The sequence below is a fragment of the Ochotona princeps genome, chromosome 21 (assembly GCF_030435755.1).
Source record: "Ochotona princeps isolate mOchPri1 chromosome 21, mOchPri1.hap1, whole genome shotgun sequence".
Lineage (NCBI taxonomy): Eukaryota > Metazoa > Chordata > Mammalia > Lagomorpha > Ochotonidae > Ochotona > Ochotona princeps.
In genome coordinates this window covers 20,642,429-20,657,148 of record NC_080852.1, presented here as the reverse complement: position 1 = coordinate 20,657,148, position 14,720 = coordinate 20,642,429, and the positions used below count along the sequence as shown (strand labels likewise).

The 14,720-nt window shown below is 39.5% G+C and overlaps 1 protein-coding gene across 1 annotated transcript in view; it reads right to left on the bottom strand.

Annotated features, from left to right (window-relative positions):
- The window catches only part of DENND6A (DENN domain containing 6A), a 58,042-nt gene that overhangs the window by 25,510 nt on the left and 17,812 nt on the right, over positions 1-14,720 (bottom strand). The window contains exons 2-4 of the mRNA XM_004581564.4: positions 11,439-11,477; positions 11,302-11,344; positions 2,870-2,982 (exon numbers count right to left, since the gene is read on the bottom strand). Coding sequence (XP_004581621.2) covers positions 2,870-2,982; positions 11,302-11,344; positions 11,439-11,477 — 195 coding nt within the window. The remainder of the gene's footprint in view (positions 1-2,869; positions 2,983-11,301; positions 11,345-11,438; positions 11,478-14,720) is intronic.

The following is a 14,720-nucleotide window of genomic DNA, read 5'->3' as shown; positions in this document are numbered from 1 at the left end:
AATCTTACTACTGAAGTCAAAATGTCCCCCTGTAACATAGACACCTTATGTTAGTTATTCATATCTATACTAGGTTCAAGCTTAGGAGACAATCAAATTCTATGCTTTCCCGCTTGGTATATTAGCTTTTTAAATATTCTGCCTATAATTTTGAGTTTCTCAAGGTGAAGGTACCAGCTTTCACTAAAACAAGAAGTCCTAATGCACACTCTCAAGAGTTAATGTTATACTGAATCTTCTATAGCCAGTTATTTTATTCCAAAAGTAATGAAACAATTTTTATCAATCCAAAATTCAAGATAATTAGATTACTAAAAGAATGAAGTTCTCACATCCTAATGGAATAAACCTCAGCTCTGTTTTATACTTGACAGATACTTCTTAAACACATATTGACTATCTACTTAGAACAATATATTATATTAGAGAAGATTAAAAAGGCACACAAAACACAGTTCCTTGGGATAATTACAATCGGGAATGACAAGTAAAGTTCAAAGGGGACATGAGGTTACAGGAGGGCAGGTACCATAAAGAAAGCATGGAATGTTTACAGGAAGGCCTAAAAGGGTGAGTAGAGATTTCATAGAGGTAACTGTTTCTGAATTGAGCACTGAGGATGGATAGGACTGAAACAAAAACAAAGACATTCCAGGTATAGAGGGCCAGGGATTTGAGCAAAAACAGAGACAGTGCTGGACTGCTTCCACTGTGTGGTCCTTCAGCTTTTTTTACTTCATGATATTAAAAGAACTCATGTTAGAGACCCTTTCCACTTGGAAGGCTTTGTAGTTGTGACATGACATACATTTTATTGTTTATGATAAAATGATCTATACAAGAGTCCTGTGTGTTAGCTTCAACACTTTGCACATGACTTTTTTCCCATTCTACATTACCATCTACAATCTCCCTAATTGTTAGCATCATTTTCTACTGAGATTCTGGAGCCTAGGGAGCTGGAGTTCTTTTGGTTGGCTTTTTGTTCTCGCTTCCCTGAAGCAAAAGAATTTATGGCTTCCAGTGTAAAGACTTCAGACCAATCCTTTGTTATTACACTTGGTTGCCTCTCGGCTTTTTAACTTGTGAGTGCAAAGGACTGATTTTTTTCTCAGTGAGGCATCGTAGAGAATAAATCATAATGGGTAAAAGAGACAGAGAAATATAAACTATCACATGAAAAACCACAAGGTTCAGTTTGGCAAAAATACAAATACAGACATGACACTGAAAAAGTAAATGGTTTTATTTTGGAACATCCAAAAAGTGAGGACTAGGAAATAGTATTATCATTAACTTTCCCATTAGGCAATTAACAGTCACTTTAGATTTTATTTTATAATATAAAAGTTCACAGCAGGCGAAACTTATTTTGATGCCAAAAAGCCCCTGAAATCCATGAATACATGTGCACACTTTAGCTGGCAACATTGCGGTAGTTGGAAAACACAGAATTGAGAGGTCCTGCCTGAAGCAAATCTCTTATCCTTAACTGCCCTAAACTAACTCTTCTGCAAAAGGGACTCTCACCTCACTATCAAGAAGATTTAAATGGGATGACATACTTATTATACAGTGCCAAGAACACAAAATCCCTGATGATTAATTGCTTTTATATTCACCAGTTGGAACAATTTGGTACTAATGGTAACAACTGGTCCTGGAAAAGAGTAGAAGACTCAAAGAGACACTTCAGAGGCACTGTCTTCACCAGCTGAGAGAGGGCTTCAGCCATTAGAACCAGGGTGGTAACCTATAAAGGCTGATTTCAGGCTAATGTGCCAACTTCATACTGGATATGTTAACAGGACATCCAGTTAGAAATGTTCCTGGGGACTGGTGCGGTAACCTGCTGGCTGGAGTCCTCGCCTTGAATGTGCCAGAATCTCATATGGGTGCTGGTACTAATCCCAGCAGCCTCACTTTCCATCCAGCTCCCTGTTTGTGGCCCGGGAAAGCAGTCAAAGACAGTGCAAAGCCTTGGGACCCTGCATCCACGAGGGAGACCCGGAGGAAGTTCCTGGCTTCAGATTGGCTCAGCTCCAGCTGTTGTGGCCACTTGTGGAGTGAATCAACAGAGGATCTTCCCTTCTATCTCTCCTCCTCTCTGTGTATCTGACTTACCAATGAAAATAAATAAAATAGGGCCCGGCGGCGTGGCCTAGCGGCTAAAGTCCTCGCCTTGAAAGCCGCGGGATCCCATGTGGGCGCCGGTTCTGATCCCGGCAGCTCCACTTCCCATCCAGCTCCCTGCTTGTGGCCTGGGAGGGCAGTTGAGGACGGCCCAATGCATTGGGACCCTGCACCCGCGTGGGAGACCCGGAGGAGGTTCCAGGTTCCTGGCTTCAGATCGGCGCGCACCGGCCCGTTGCGGCTCACTTGGGGAGTGAATCATCGGACGGAGGATCTTTCTCTCTGTCTCTCCTCCTCTGTGTATATCTGGCTGTAATAAAATGAATAAATCTTAAAAAAAAAAAAAAAAGAAAAGAAAAGAAAATAAATCTTAAAAAAAAAAAAAGAAAGAAATGTCCCTCAAGAAGCTAGAAATGTATGCATGGATTAGCAAAGAAAGAAATCTATAGATGCTGAAATCATCCTTACCAGTGAACACTACTTCAATTCCACATCTAAACAGGAATTATTAATTGCAGAAAAATTACTTCAACACTCTAATCCATCTCTTCAATTCTTAATAGCACTATATTTTGAAAACAGTAGCTTTACAAAGTCTCTATACTCACATGTTGAGTCATTAAATATCAGAATCACTAAGGAAACCCAGCTAACTAATACAGTAATAAAACAAAAGTAAAAGAGGTAACAGTGAGTTTTAAGATTCCTCTTGTGGATATTTTGCTACTTTTCCAACCTTTAAGTAAACTGGCAAATCTTTGTCAAATTGATCCAGGAGACAATGCAGGGACACCCTCCGCCCAGAAGACTGCCGAAATCTGAAACAAAACTGGGTATCTCCAAGACAACCTAATGAAAACAAAAAATGAAAGAAGTTAAGGAGAGCTTAGTTTAATCCAGTTTTCATCAATTTTAGAGCTGAAGAAACCTTAAAAATCACTTTATCTCATTCTTTCCTGTTTCAGAGAAGATAAAGATTGTAAGGATTCAATGACTTGTTCTAAACAATCTTTTCTGGTTAGAGGCAGCGTCATAAGTAAAACATGTATCTTAGCTCTGAAGACATTTACTGCTTGTTCTATTTAATTTTCCTCATATACGTCCACATAATGTTGACTCACAAGCATAATAATGAAGAAATAAAGCCAAACACAAAAAATTGTTCAGTCCCATTTCTAAAACATTGTAAAACTGGCTAAAATAAAATACATCATTCAAGGATAAACAGTTTGGTATTGAAAGCATAAAACTGGGCCTGGTGCGGTGGCCTAGTGGCTAAAGTCCTTGCCTTGAACGCACCAGGATCCCATATGGGCACCGGTTCTTTTTTTTTTTTAGTTTTTTTTTTTTTTTTAAATTTTTTTTCTTTTTATTGTATTGTTGTTGACAATCTTTACATAGTTAATTACAGTTAAAGGAAAAAGAAGGAAAAAAAAAGGTTTAGGGGAATAGGAAAGTGGGTAATGCTATTATGTCCATATTGTTTCCATCACGTATCTGAGGTAAAGGGGGATATTGAGGGAGAAGCCCCACCCGGTTTCCCGCCCACCCTAAGTTCCAGATGTGGGGCATGCTCTGAGATATGTGCTCGAGTGGTGTTAATAGTTCTGCAGTTATGAATCGCTGCCAGTTTCGCTCGATGAGGTCGTCCACCAATTGATATGGTCCATCATAAAGTCTCCGTTTGCCCCATAATTTGCTGCCAACATATAGCTGAGATGAATGATTGTCCTGTTCTGTCTTCTGTCTTTTCTTGGTTAGAGTTCTGAGTCCAGCAGTTCGATTGGGGAGATCTCCAAAGATACTTTGCGGTATTCCCAGATTAGTTTCTTGTATGTTCTAGCAAGCACAGGGCCCGGCACAGTCCATCACCCCGATCAGCTGGTGGTTGCAATTGCTGGGTTGGTTCTGTTTTCAGTCCCGAGTTGCACTGGAACCAATGGGTGTTGCAGTCCAGTCTGGTTCGGATGGGCACCGGTTCTAATCCCAGCAGTCCCAGTTCTAACCCGGCAGACCCACTTCCCGTCCAGCTCCCCGCTTGTGGCCTGAGAAAGTAGTCGAGGACGGCCCAAAGCCTTAGGACCCTGCACCTGCATGGGAGACCTGGAGGAAGTTCCTAGTTCCTGGCTACGGATACTCCGGTGATACATCACCAGTAGAGGTCACTTGGGGAGTGAATCATCAGACTGAAAATCTTCCTCTCTGTCTCTCCTCCTCTCTGTATATCTGACTTTACAATAAAAATTAAATAAAATAAATCTTTTTTTTTAAAAAAAGAAAGCATAAAATAAAGCAAAAACTAAATCACTCCATTGTCAGGATACTGGTCACATTTGGAAGAAGAATAGTTTGAAAGGGAATTTTCAGGTACTAACAAAGTTCTTTTTTGGCTTTATTCTGTGATTCACAGTGAGAAGTTTCTCTTAAAAGATACAATATAAAAGACTCAGGTAGAGCCCAAGTTATAAACTTACCATATTAATCACTTCAATAAAAACTGGGAATTTTTCTAGCTCCCTGCTCATGGCCTGAGAAAGCAGTAAAGGATGGCCCAAGATCTTGGGACCTGAACCCATATGGGCGACCCGGAAGAAGCTCCTAGCTTCTGGCTTTGGATCAGCTCAGCTCCTGTCATTGTGGCCAGTTGGATAGTGATCCAGTAGATGAAAGATCTTTCTGTCTCTCCTCTTTGTAAATCTGTCTTTCCAATAAAAACAAATATCTTTCTGGTAACAATTTAAAAAAAAATTTTTAAATCACCTGAGATAGTTAATGACTCAAACTTGTCCTGGATACAATAATTAATAATGCTACAAAAATGAAATAGGATCAAGATCTTCATTGAGACACATGAGCTGTTAACATTTCTTTAGACAGGATATTCTCAAGAGAGGAAATAGAAACTTGACAATACATTTAACTTTTTAAAAAAGTAATCCAGTTCAAATAAATAAGTAAATCTTTAAAAAAAAATAAATAAAAACCCACCCAGTACGAATATCTCAATGAAATTGGAGACATTACTATTTCGTTAATGGTGAAGAGAAGAAACAAAGAGAACTGCAGAAGGTGAGTCCGTTCAGTTTCTCTATTTGTTAGAGTGGCTAGTTCAAAAATAAGGCAAAACACACAAAGGTGGTTTAAGGAGAGATACCCTGCAAACAGGTTTCAGATCGTCTTGATTCAGCAAATTTATACTGATGATTCAACTTTTTTCTTTAAAAGATATTTAAATCTTTAAAGAGAGAAAAAACAGAGTGAAAATAATCTGCACATAGGGAGAAATTACTTGCAACTCATCTATCTGGGAAGGGATTAATTCTTCTGAATAGACTTTTTCCAACAGAAAATACAAAATGCACAACAAGCGTATGAAAGACGCTCACGAATCATTAGAGAAGTGCACATCTAAATCACAATGAGACACCACCTCACACCCGTTAGGATATTAGTGAAACGAAACAAACAAACCCCCCCTCAAAAAAAAAAAAAAAAGAAAGAAAGAAAATCACATGTGTTGACAAGGATTCAGACGTATTAACCTCTGTGCATTGTTGCCTGAAAATAAAATACCAGAGCTGCTACAGAAAACAGTGTGGGGTTCCTTTAAGAAAAAATCAAAACCAGAATTCCTAGATGACTCAGCAATATCACTTCTGGGTACATGCATTTAAAAGAACTGAAAATAGGTTCTCTAAGAGATATTTGCACACCTTTGTTCATCCCAGGCAGGAGTAGAATATTTGGATGTTAAAGAGAAGGAAATCCTGTCATGTGCTACAACACAAATGAAAAATAAAAAAGAAAGCACGATTCCACTTACTCTAGACACCTAAAATACTTAGCCTCTAAGGAACAGAAAAGTTAAATGGTAGTTGCCAGGGGCTGGGGGGGAAGAGGAAAAAAGGAGTTGTGAATTAAAAAGCTTTGGGGCCTGAGTTGTGCTATAGTGAATTAAGCCATCATCTGCCACACTAGCCTTCATATGAGCCCCTGTTTTGAGTCCCAGCTACTCCATTTCTGACCCAGCTCTCCACAAATGTGCCTGGGAAGGCAGTAGATGACCCAAGTGCTTGGGGTCCCTTCCACTCACGAAGCCAACTAAGATGGAGTTCCAGGCTACAGGCTTGCATATGGCCTGGTCCTGTTGCTGTAACCAATTGAGGTGTGAACCAGAGGATGGAAAATCTCACTTTTCCTCCCCTCCAGCTCTGAACCAGTGGATAGAAGATCTCTCTGTAACAAAAATTTCAGTTTTACAAGATAAAAAAGTTTGAGATATATTGCAAAGATACATACATAGTTAACATGACTGTACAATATACTCAAAATTGGTCAAGTCATTTTACTTACATGTTTCAGACCATAATGAAAATAAACTTGATTGCTGCAACAGTTGCACAACTCTGAATATAGTAAAAATCACTGAATTGTACACTTGATATGAGTGAATTTTATCTCAATAAAGACATTATTTTTTTAAATGTCACTCCACTGCTAAATGGAGAGGGGGAATAAAACGTTTCTTCATTCAAACAACAGAAGCTTCTCTGTAAAAGGTTACTCGGCTTGAAGAGTTCTTGAACTCAACTTGCCACTGAGTCATGTCATTCATTGGGGAGCTAGGCCTTTCAGTCACAGCTCCTCCTTCATGAACATCATGTGGGAAGGCAGGAAGAGACTGCCACTCATTTTAGAATTATCAAAAGCTCAGAGAATTATGTAAGCATCCTTTACCTCTGCAACTCAAACAGAGACTGCAGAGCTGAAGGTAAATAACACTCTCCTTACACCAAAAATATCACTCTGGAATTTAAGAAAAAAAGTTGAAACACATCATTTTCTTGAATGCAACAGACAACTTTGAAATATTATTTTTATATTAGCACAATATGCCAAATGCCCAAGACCAATACAAAACGTAAAACTTCAAGAGCTAGCTATAGAGGCTGGCACTATGGCACAGTGGGTTCTGCCACGCCTGAGGTACCAGCACCCTAAAAATGCACTGATGTGAACTTTGCTGTTCCACTTCTGATTTAGCTCCCTGCTAACGCACTATCACTCAGGTGAGAACTCTGGATGGAGTTCCAGGCTCTCCATTCTGTCTGGTCCAGCCCTGGCCTCGGCCCCATCCGTTGTAGCCATTGGGGGAGTGAATCAACAGATGGAAGACTTCTGTCTTTCAAATAAAAATAAGTAAATCTTTAAACAAGAGAGAAAAAGCTCCAATCCACTGTCATCAGCTCTGTGTAGTCACTCTCCATGAAACTAGAGTAGCTACGTTGCAATTGCTGAGAAACAGTACTGTAGAGCTGAGTTTCTCAGAGCATCCTATACACCAGTCCACAAACTCTCGTTATGGATTCACGACCAAAGAAACGTGAAAGTTAAAATATTTGGAAACTGGGCCCGGCGGCGTGGCCTAGTGGCTAAAGTCCTCGCCTTGAAAGCCCCGGGATCCCATATGGGCGCCGGTTCTAATCCCGGAGGCTCCACTTCCCAACCAGCTCCCTGCTTGTGGCCTGGGAAAGCAGTTGAGGATGGCCCAAGGCTTTGGGACCCTGCACCAGCATGGGAGACCCGGAAGAGGTTCCTGGTTCCCGGCATCGGATCGGAGCGCATCGGCCCATTGCGGTCACTTGGGGAGTGAAACAACGGATGGAAGATCTTCCTCTCTGTCTCTCCTCCTCTCTGTATATCCGGCTTTCCAATAACAATAAAACCTTTAAAAAAAAAAAAATACTTGGAAACTGTTAGAGCAATTTAATATTACTATGATAAATACGGACTTCCATTGTTTTAATTTCTTTGTGCTTTTTTTAAATTTCATTTTTCTAATAATTCATTTAAATTGCATTCTAAGAAGTACTGGTCCATAAGAGACTTAAAAATTTAAAAACCTCTAATGGCTCTTCAGGAATAGCATCATAATCTTAGCTGTAGCCACTGCCAGGTGTAAGCTTGTCGCCTGTTTCAGGAAAACCTGTATCCAGAAAATGCTTGTGATAAACAGAAAAGAGAAAAAAAAACTGACAAATATTTGTCAGAGGAAAAACACATTTTAAATCTAGGGTCCTAAAGATAAAAATCATTCAAATGTAACAAGAAACATAAAAATAAACAAAAGTTTCTTCTAAAATGATGAGGATTTCATGGGCGGTGTGGGGAGAAGCAGAGGGTGGAAGAGGTAGTGCTGGGACCAGTGAATCAATCCACTGGGAATTCCAAAATCACTTTGTCTGACCTGGGTAGCAGTTTGAAATGTTTAATTTTTTCTCAAGCTGGTGTCATGAAAAGAAAAGCTTGATTTATGAGTCTTAGCTAAGGACGACTCTCCTGTACCTAGATTTCCTTCCTTAGCAGTAACAGCTATTTAGGGGAAAACTAAATCCATTTCAAGATTGGCAACATAATCCCAACTTCCACTGAAGGGACACATAAGAGTAACAAACATTTTGGGGGATGACAACTTGGAACGGTGATTTTAAATATGTTCAAAACACATGGTCTCCTGCTGCTCACGGACTCATAATGCTCAAATGCCTGCTTTCGGGTGAGGTGGCCGCTTTCAAGATGTTTTTTGTCAGTTTTAGTTATAAATCTCAACCATACTGGAGTGTAAAGAAATACACTTCATTTGATACAGAACTATAGGCAGGCATTTCAAAACATCAGTAGATCGTATGCCTAACATATCAAAAAAAGGTTTTCATCTATATAGATCTAAAACAAATTTAACTTCCATAAAGAAAACAATACATAGAATACATGCAGAGTAATCATAAAATTATATAAAATTACATGTAACCATAAAAAAGATGTTGAAACTACACAGAATTAAGGGGGGAGACTTTTCTTCTACCCTTTGAAGCAGCAGATGGAAGCTCTCTCCCTCTATCTCTACCTCTCTTTGTGTAACTCTTACTCTAAAGTAAAAATTAGGGTCCGGTGCGGTGACCTAGTGGCTAAAGTCCTTGCGTTGAACATGCTAGGATCCCATATGGGCGCCGGTTCTAATCTTTGCAACCCCACTTCCCACCCAACTCCCTGCTTGTAGCCTGGGAAGGCAGTCGAGGACGGCCCAGAGCCTGTACCATGTGGGACACCTGGAAGAAGCTCTTGGCTCCTGGCTTCGGATTGGCACAGCACCAGCCATTGTGGTCACTTGGGGAATGAATCACTGGATCGAAGATCTTCCTCTCTGTATATCTGACTTTGCAATAAAAATAAATAAATCTTAAAAAAAGATAAGTTCCATTTTAAAAAATAAAGTAAAAATTTTAAAAAATACACTTCTTAAAAATTTAAAGCCATGCACAGATCTCATAACACATATTTTCAATGAAAATTCTGAAGGTCCCACATTGAAGGGGAAACTTAGGAAGATAGGGTAATCTTAGTTAAAGTCTGTTAAGGCAAGCATAAGCCAGTGCCATCCTCAGAAAGAGATAAGCTTCTTTTCTGGTGGTTCAGAAACAATCTCTGCTCTCCAACACAAGAACTGGGAGAGGAGAGAGACTTTCATGTCCTTTCAGGCACATAAGGGGAGAGTAGAGAGTGTATTTTCTTATTTCAACTGCCTTCAACTCAAAATAATTTTTTGAAAAAGTAATATTTTAGGGGTAGGAGCAAATTTCATTTAAACAATGGAAGAATAAAAAAGAGAGCAGAACTGGGCCTGGCCTAGTAGCCTAGCGGCTAAAGTCCTCACTCTACATGTGCGGGATCCCATATGGGCACAGGTTTGTGTTCTGATGGCCCTGCTTCCCATCCAGCTCCCTGCCTATGGCCTGGGGAAGCAGCTGAGGATGGTCCAAAGCTTTGGGACACTGCACCCATGTGACCTGGAGGAAGTTCCTGGCTCCTGGCTTCAGATAAGCTCAACTCCAGCTATTGTGGTCATATGGGGAGTGAGTCAGTAGATGAAAGATCTTCCTGCCTCTCCTCCTCTCTGTATATTTGATTTTCCAATAAAGATAAATAAATTTTAAAAAATAGGGCAGAACTAGCTACAATGGTATACTAGCTACTATACCATGTAAAAAAAAATGTGCTATATAATCCATGGGACTCCAATTGCAGAAAGTCAGTCTGTCCTGCAATTCTGCAATGCAGACAATTCATTTTACCCTGCATGTTGGAAATCCAATCCAACACTCAACACATTCATAGCTGTATGTACAAATTTCATAAGGAAAATGCTAAACAAAGATGGAGCCCAGAAAACCTCGCTTGCATTATTTCATTAATGGACAAACATCTCTAAAAGGTTGTAATCATTACAGATCAGAACAAGAAGTGCTACACTGTAATTTCTCAAAGGTAGTATATACTTTACCAAGATATCCACTTTTCTTTCATGTTTCACCAAAGCGGAGTTTCAAATATACAGAGGAAAAACTCTGGAGGCATTTAAACAGAAAGGAGAAAACTGCTAAAACAAAACAAAACCAAACCCAAAGCAACACAAAGCTATAATGTTAAATTTCCCAAGTCAGGTGAACTAAACTAAGTTTACAGGACATTAGAGGGAAACTGGAGTGATTGCCTTATAGGGTTTTTACTGTGTGGGGCCAGAGAGGCTGAAAGCTCTGGTCACTGTAATCCTAAAATACTATCTTGAAAGGAAAACACAAGATGTCAGCCATTAGGACCACACAAAGGAAGTTTGAAAGAGACCAGCAAAAACCAAACTTAACAGTAAGCAAGCACTCACATGATTCTTCTATACAGCAAAAATCTCTCCAAGTGCTTTATATAATACACTAACCCATTAACTACTGCAAATGATTGATGACTGTGTTTGATAACCAGTCTTTTTTTTTTTTTTAATATATATAAACTCACTGCTTTTACAAAGTTCCTGGCAACCTCCGAAAGCATACCACTGCTGCTCACTTTCAATCTCCTCACTATTTCAACAGTTTATTTCTCCTGGATGTTTTACTTCATTAAACCATAACAGTTATTTTAAGAGTTGAACCAACCAAGACCAGCAATGACATGATTAGGTAACACTAAATTAGGAATCAAAATCACTGATTTTGTTGAGCTAAGACTGAGTTTGCATCCTAATACGTTATTTCAACTAATTTTCAGATATTAGAATGTACTTGGTAATCTCAATATAAAATTCAAAAGAAACACTACATGAAAAATAGTTACCTGAATTTGAATCTGGAAAAGACAAATAGCAAATATTGGTTTTCTGAAAAAGAAAACAAAAGCTATATATGCTGACACACACACACCAATAAAATCAAATTTCACAGCAGAGCATGCAGAACAATATTTTTACTTACTTCTTTATCAGTAAGTTTGGAATGTTGAGGATAAATAACCTAGAAAAAAAGTCAAATATTGTTAGCTATAAACATTAACAGGTACTTCAAATAGAGTAGCTTACAATAGTCAAATAGCTTTAATAAATAGGTTACAAGCTCTGACAATGTAACTGTCAGGAAAACTGAGTAGAATTCACTTCCAGTTAAAAAAAATTAAGGCAGGCCTGGTGCAATAGCCTAGTGGCTAAAGTCCTCGCCTTGCATCCACCAGAATCCCACACAGGCGCTAGTTTGTATACTGGCTGCTCTACTTCCCATCCAGCTCCCAGCCTGTGGCCTGGAAAAGCAGGAGAGGACAGCCCAAAACCTTGGGATCCTACACCCGCGTGGGAGACCCAGAAAACGCTCCTGGCTCCTAGCTTCAGATGGGCTTAGCTCTGGCTGTTGCGACCACTTGGGCAATGAACCAGCAGACAGAAGATCGTTCTCTGACTCTCCTTGATCTATCAAAAAACAGTACTTTACAAAATACAATATACATCATTAACTACTTACTAAAAGGAAAATTAAATATTTGTGGTCTAAGAAGTCTCAATGATCCGCCATTATAAAGTCCAGTCTAATTCCCCCCATGCCTTCCAATATTCAGCATGTGATTCCCCAGACAGGAGATTTAGCACCTACAATGCTCTAACCTTCTTCTGAGGTAAACTCTTGCCTCACAATCCTTCCAAATGAAACAGAAGTGAGCCAAGCAGCTGCTGCCAGAGGACCACTAGTAAACAGCAGGTCCCAGGTTGTCCACTCTACAAGTTATCACCAACCTGCCCCATGATGATCAACCCTGAGATGGACAAGACATTTATCAGAGTGACAAAAAGTGCTTCCTGACTAGTCAATACATTAGTGACAGACAAAAGGCACCTCATGGCACTGGCAATTATGGCTTGCCCTTATGCAAATAAGGTAACAGAGGAGTACCGTTAAGGTGCCCTCTGAGGTTGAGAGTAAGGCCCTCAATGCATACATACACACACAACTTAGGCTTCCTGTGTATGAAGCACTAAGACTCAGAAGTTTGCCAACATTTTATCTTTTTTAAGGATTTGTCCTACTTATTTGAAAGGCAGAGTTACAGAGGGAGCGAGAAAGAGGGCTTTAATGCACTAGTTCACTCCCCAATTAAGTGGCTGCAACAGCCAGGGCTTGGAAAGGCCAAAGTCAGCAGCCTGGAACACACTCAGGTCTAAGTAGACAGCAAGAGCCCTGATGCTTGGTCCATGTTCCACTGCTGATCTGGGTGCATTAGAAGAGGTCTAGACTGGAAGTAGAAGAGACAGCACTTCAACAAACTCTGATATGGCATGCCAGTGTTGCAAGCAAAGGCTTATCCGCTCTACCACATCCAGCCCCAGAAGTCAGCAAACTTTTGTATTTTCAGTAAACAGTTTACAATTTAATGGCAAGAATCTTTAAATTCATGAGTAATCAAGCCTACAAACTTACAATTTCTCTGTTTCTGCTCTCACTCATAGAAATTCCTTCCCTAAGCTCGTATATATGAAATCCCTGTTTTCTAAATCATGGCACATACACCTCTGGAGATATTACACAGGACAGTGAACTTCTTAACGCTAGTTAAATATATTTTAAGGTGTATTAGGAAAAAAAAGTCAATATTCACAATTCAGACGGTAGAAATACAAATACTTATGATACAACTAAGTAACAAAAAAAGGGGGAAGGAAGGAGATTTCAATTATAGAAAAATATTAAATAACAGTACAGATTTGATAGAGAAGTATTACAATAGAAATGCAAAAAATGAATTCAGTTTGGTCTATTTTCTAATATTTAAGGTGCTTCTTTATTTAATACTGAGTTAGAGCTCAAGCTGGTTGTTTTCTTTTTTCTAAAACTGCCACTATCCCAAACAACAACAACAACAAAACTATTTCACATCAATACCAGTAGCTCCTCATTGCTATTTATGCTTCATAACCGACACTCTACAGTGAAAGAGTGGTGAGAAAAAAGCCAAGTTCTTATAACATTATTTATACCATAAATTTCATTTTACCTTGGGTCAGGCTTACCCATGGACTTTGCAATAAATTGAATCAATAAACTCTATTTCCTATGACAGGTTGGGCAAGTCTGTCACTATTACAAAGAATCATAGTGGATTATTTTCCATGTTGACAGAAGGTACAGGAAGGTCAGATTCGCAAGACTTCAAATATTCTTACTGGCTTTACACTGGATTGCATTTACAGGAAATTTGACTCTTTTCCCTATATAATGCTCCTTGTTCCCTAAGCAGAGGCACTTGATATAAACCAATTAAATCTTATTCTTTATTAAAAAAACCTGCTTTGTCGTTTTTAGCATTCAACCACTTCATAATATCTCATCAAGCTAGTCTAGAATATCTCATGAAGGAAACAATTCTTAAAACAAAAGGATTTTGCATCATAACCCACTTAGATTGAGCACCAAGTCCTTCAAGTAGCCTAAGAATCAGTTCTGATATTTCCTGAGTCCCCACCCTGGATACATCCAGCTTTACTTTTTTTTTTTTTTTAAAGATTTTATTATTATTGGAAAGCCGGATATACAGAGAGGAGGAGAGACAGAGAGGAAGATCTTCCATCCGATGTTTCACTCCCCAAGTGAGCCGCAACGGGCCGGTGCGCGCCGATCCGAAGCCGGGAACCAGGAACCTCTTCCAGGTCTCCCACGCGGGTGCAGTGTCCCAATGCATTGGGCCGTCCTCAACTGCTTTCCCAGGCCACAAGCAGGGAGCTGGATGGGAAGTGGAGCTGCCGGGATTAGAACCGGCGCCCATATGGGATCCCAGGGCGTTCAAGGCGAGGACTTTAGCCGCTAGGCCACGCTGCTGGGCCCCAGCTTTACTTTTAACAAAGACATCTCTTCAGTTCAGAAGTCAGAAACATAACAATGTCTTGACAAATATCTTTAAGAAATACTATCTTTAAGAAATACTATCTTTTAAGAAATACATGCTTCCAGACCAGTAATAAGAGCACCTTACACATTAAATCCCCCTCAGAGGCAGCATTAAATAGGGATTTCCAAAATAAAAATAACAACACTTTAAGATTAGATTTTCTCACGTCATGTGGGGAAAAGAAATGTAGCCTGGGTACACAGCTTAGACTCAAATTCTGAAATAATTAGTCCATTTGGATGGTGCAATGGATTAAATCATTTCCTGCAAAATTCCTATGTTGACTTCATCCCCAATGTGACAGTATTCTGAATGGGGGCTTTAGGGAG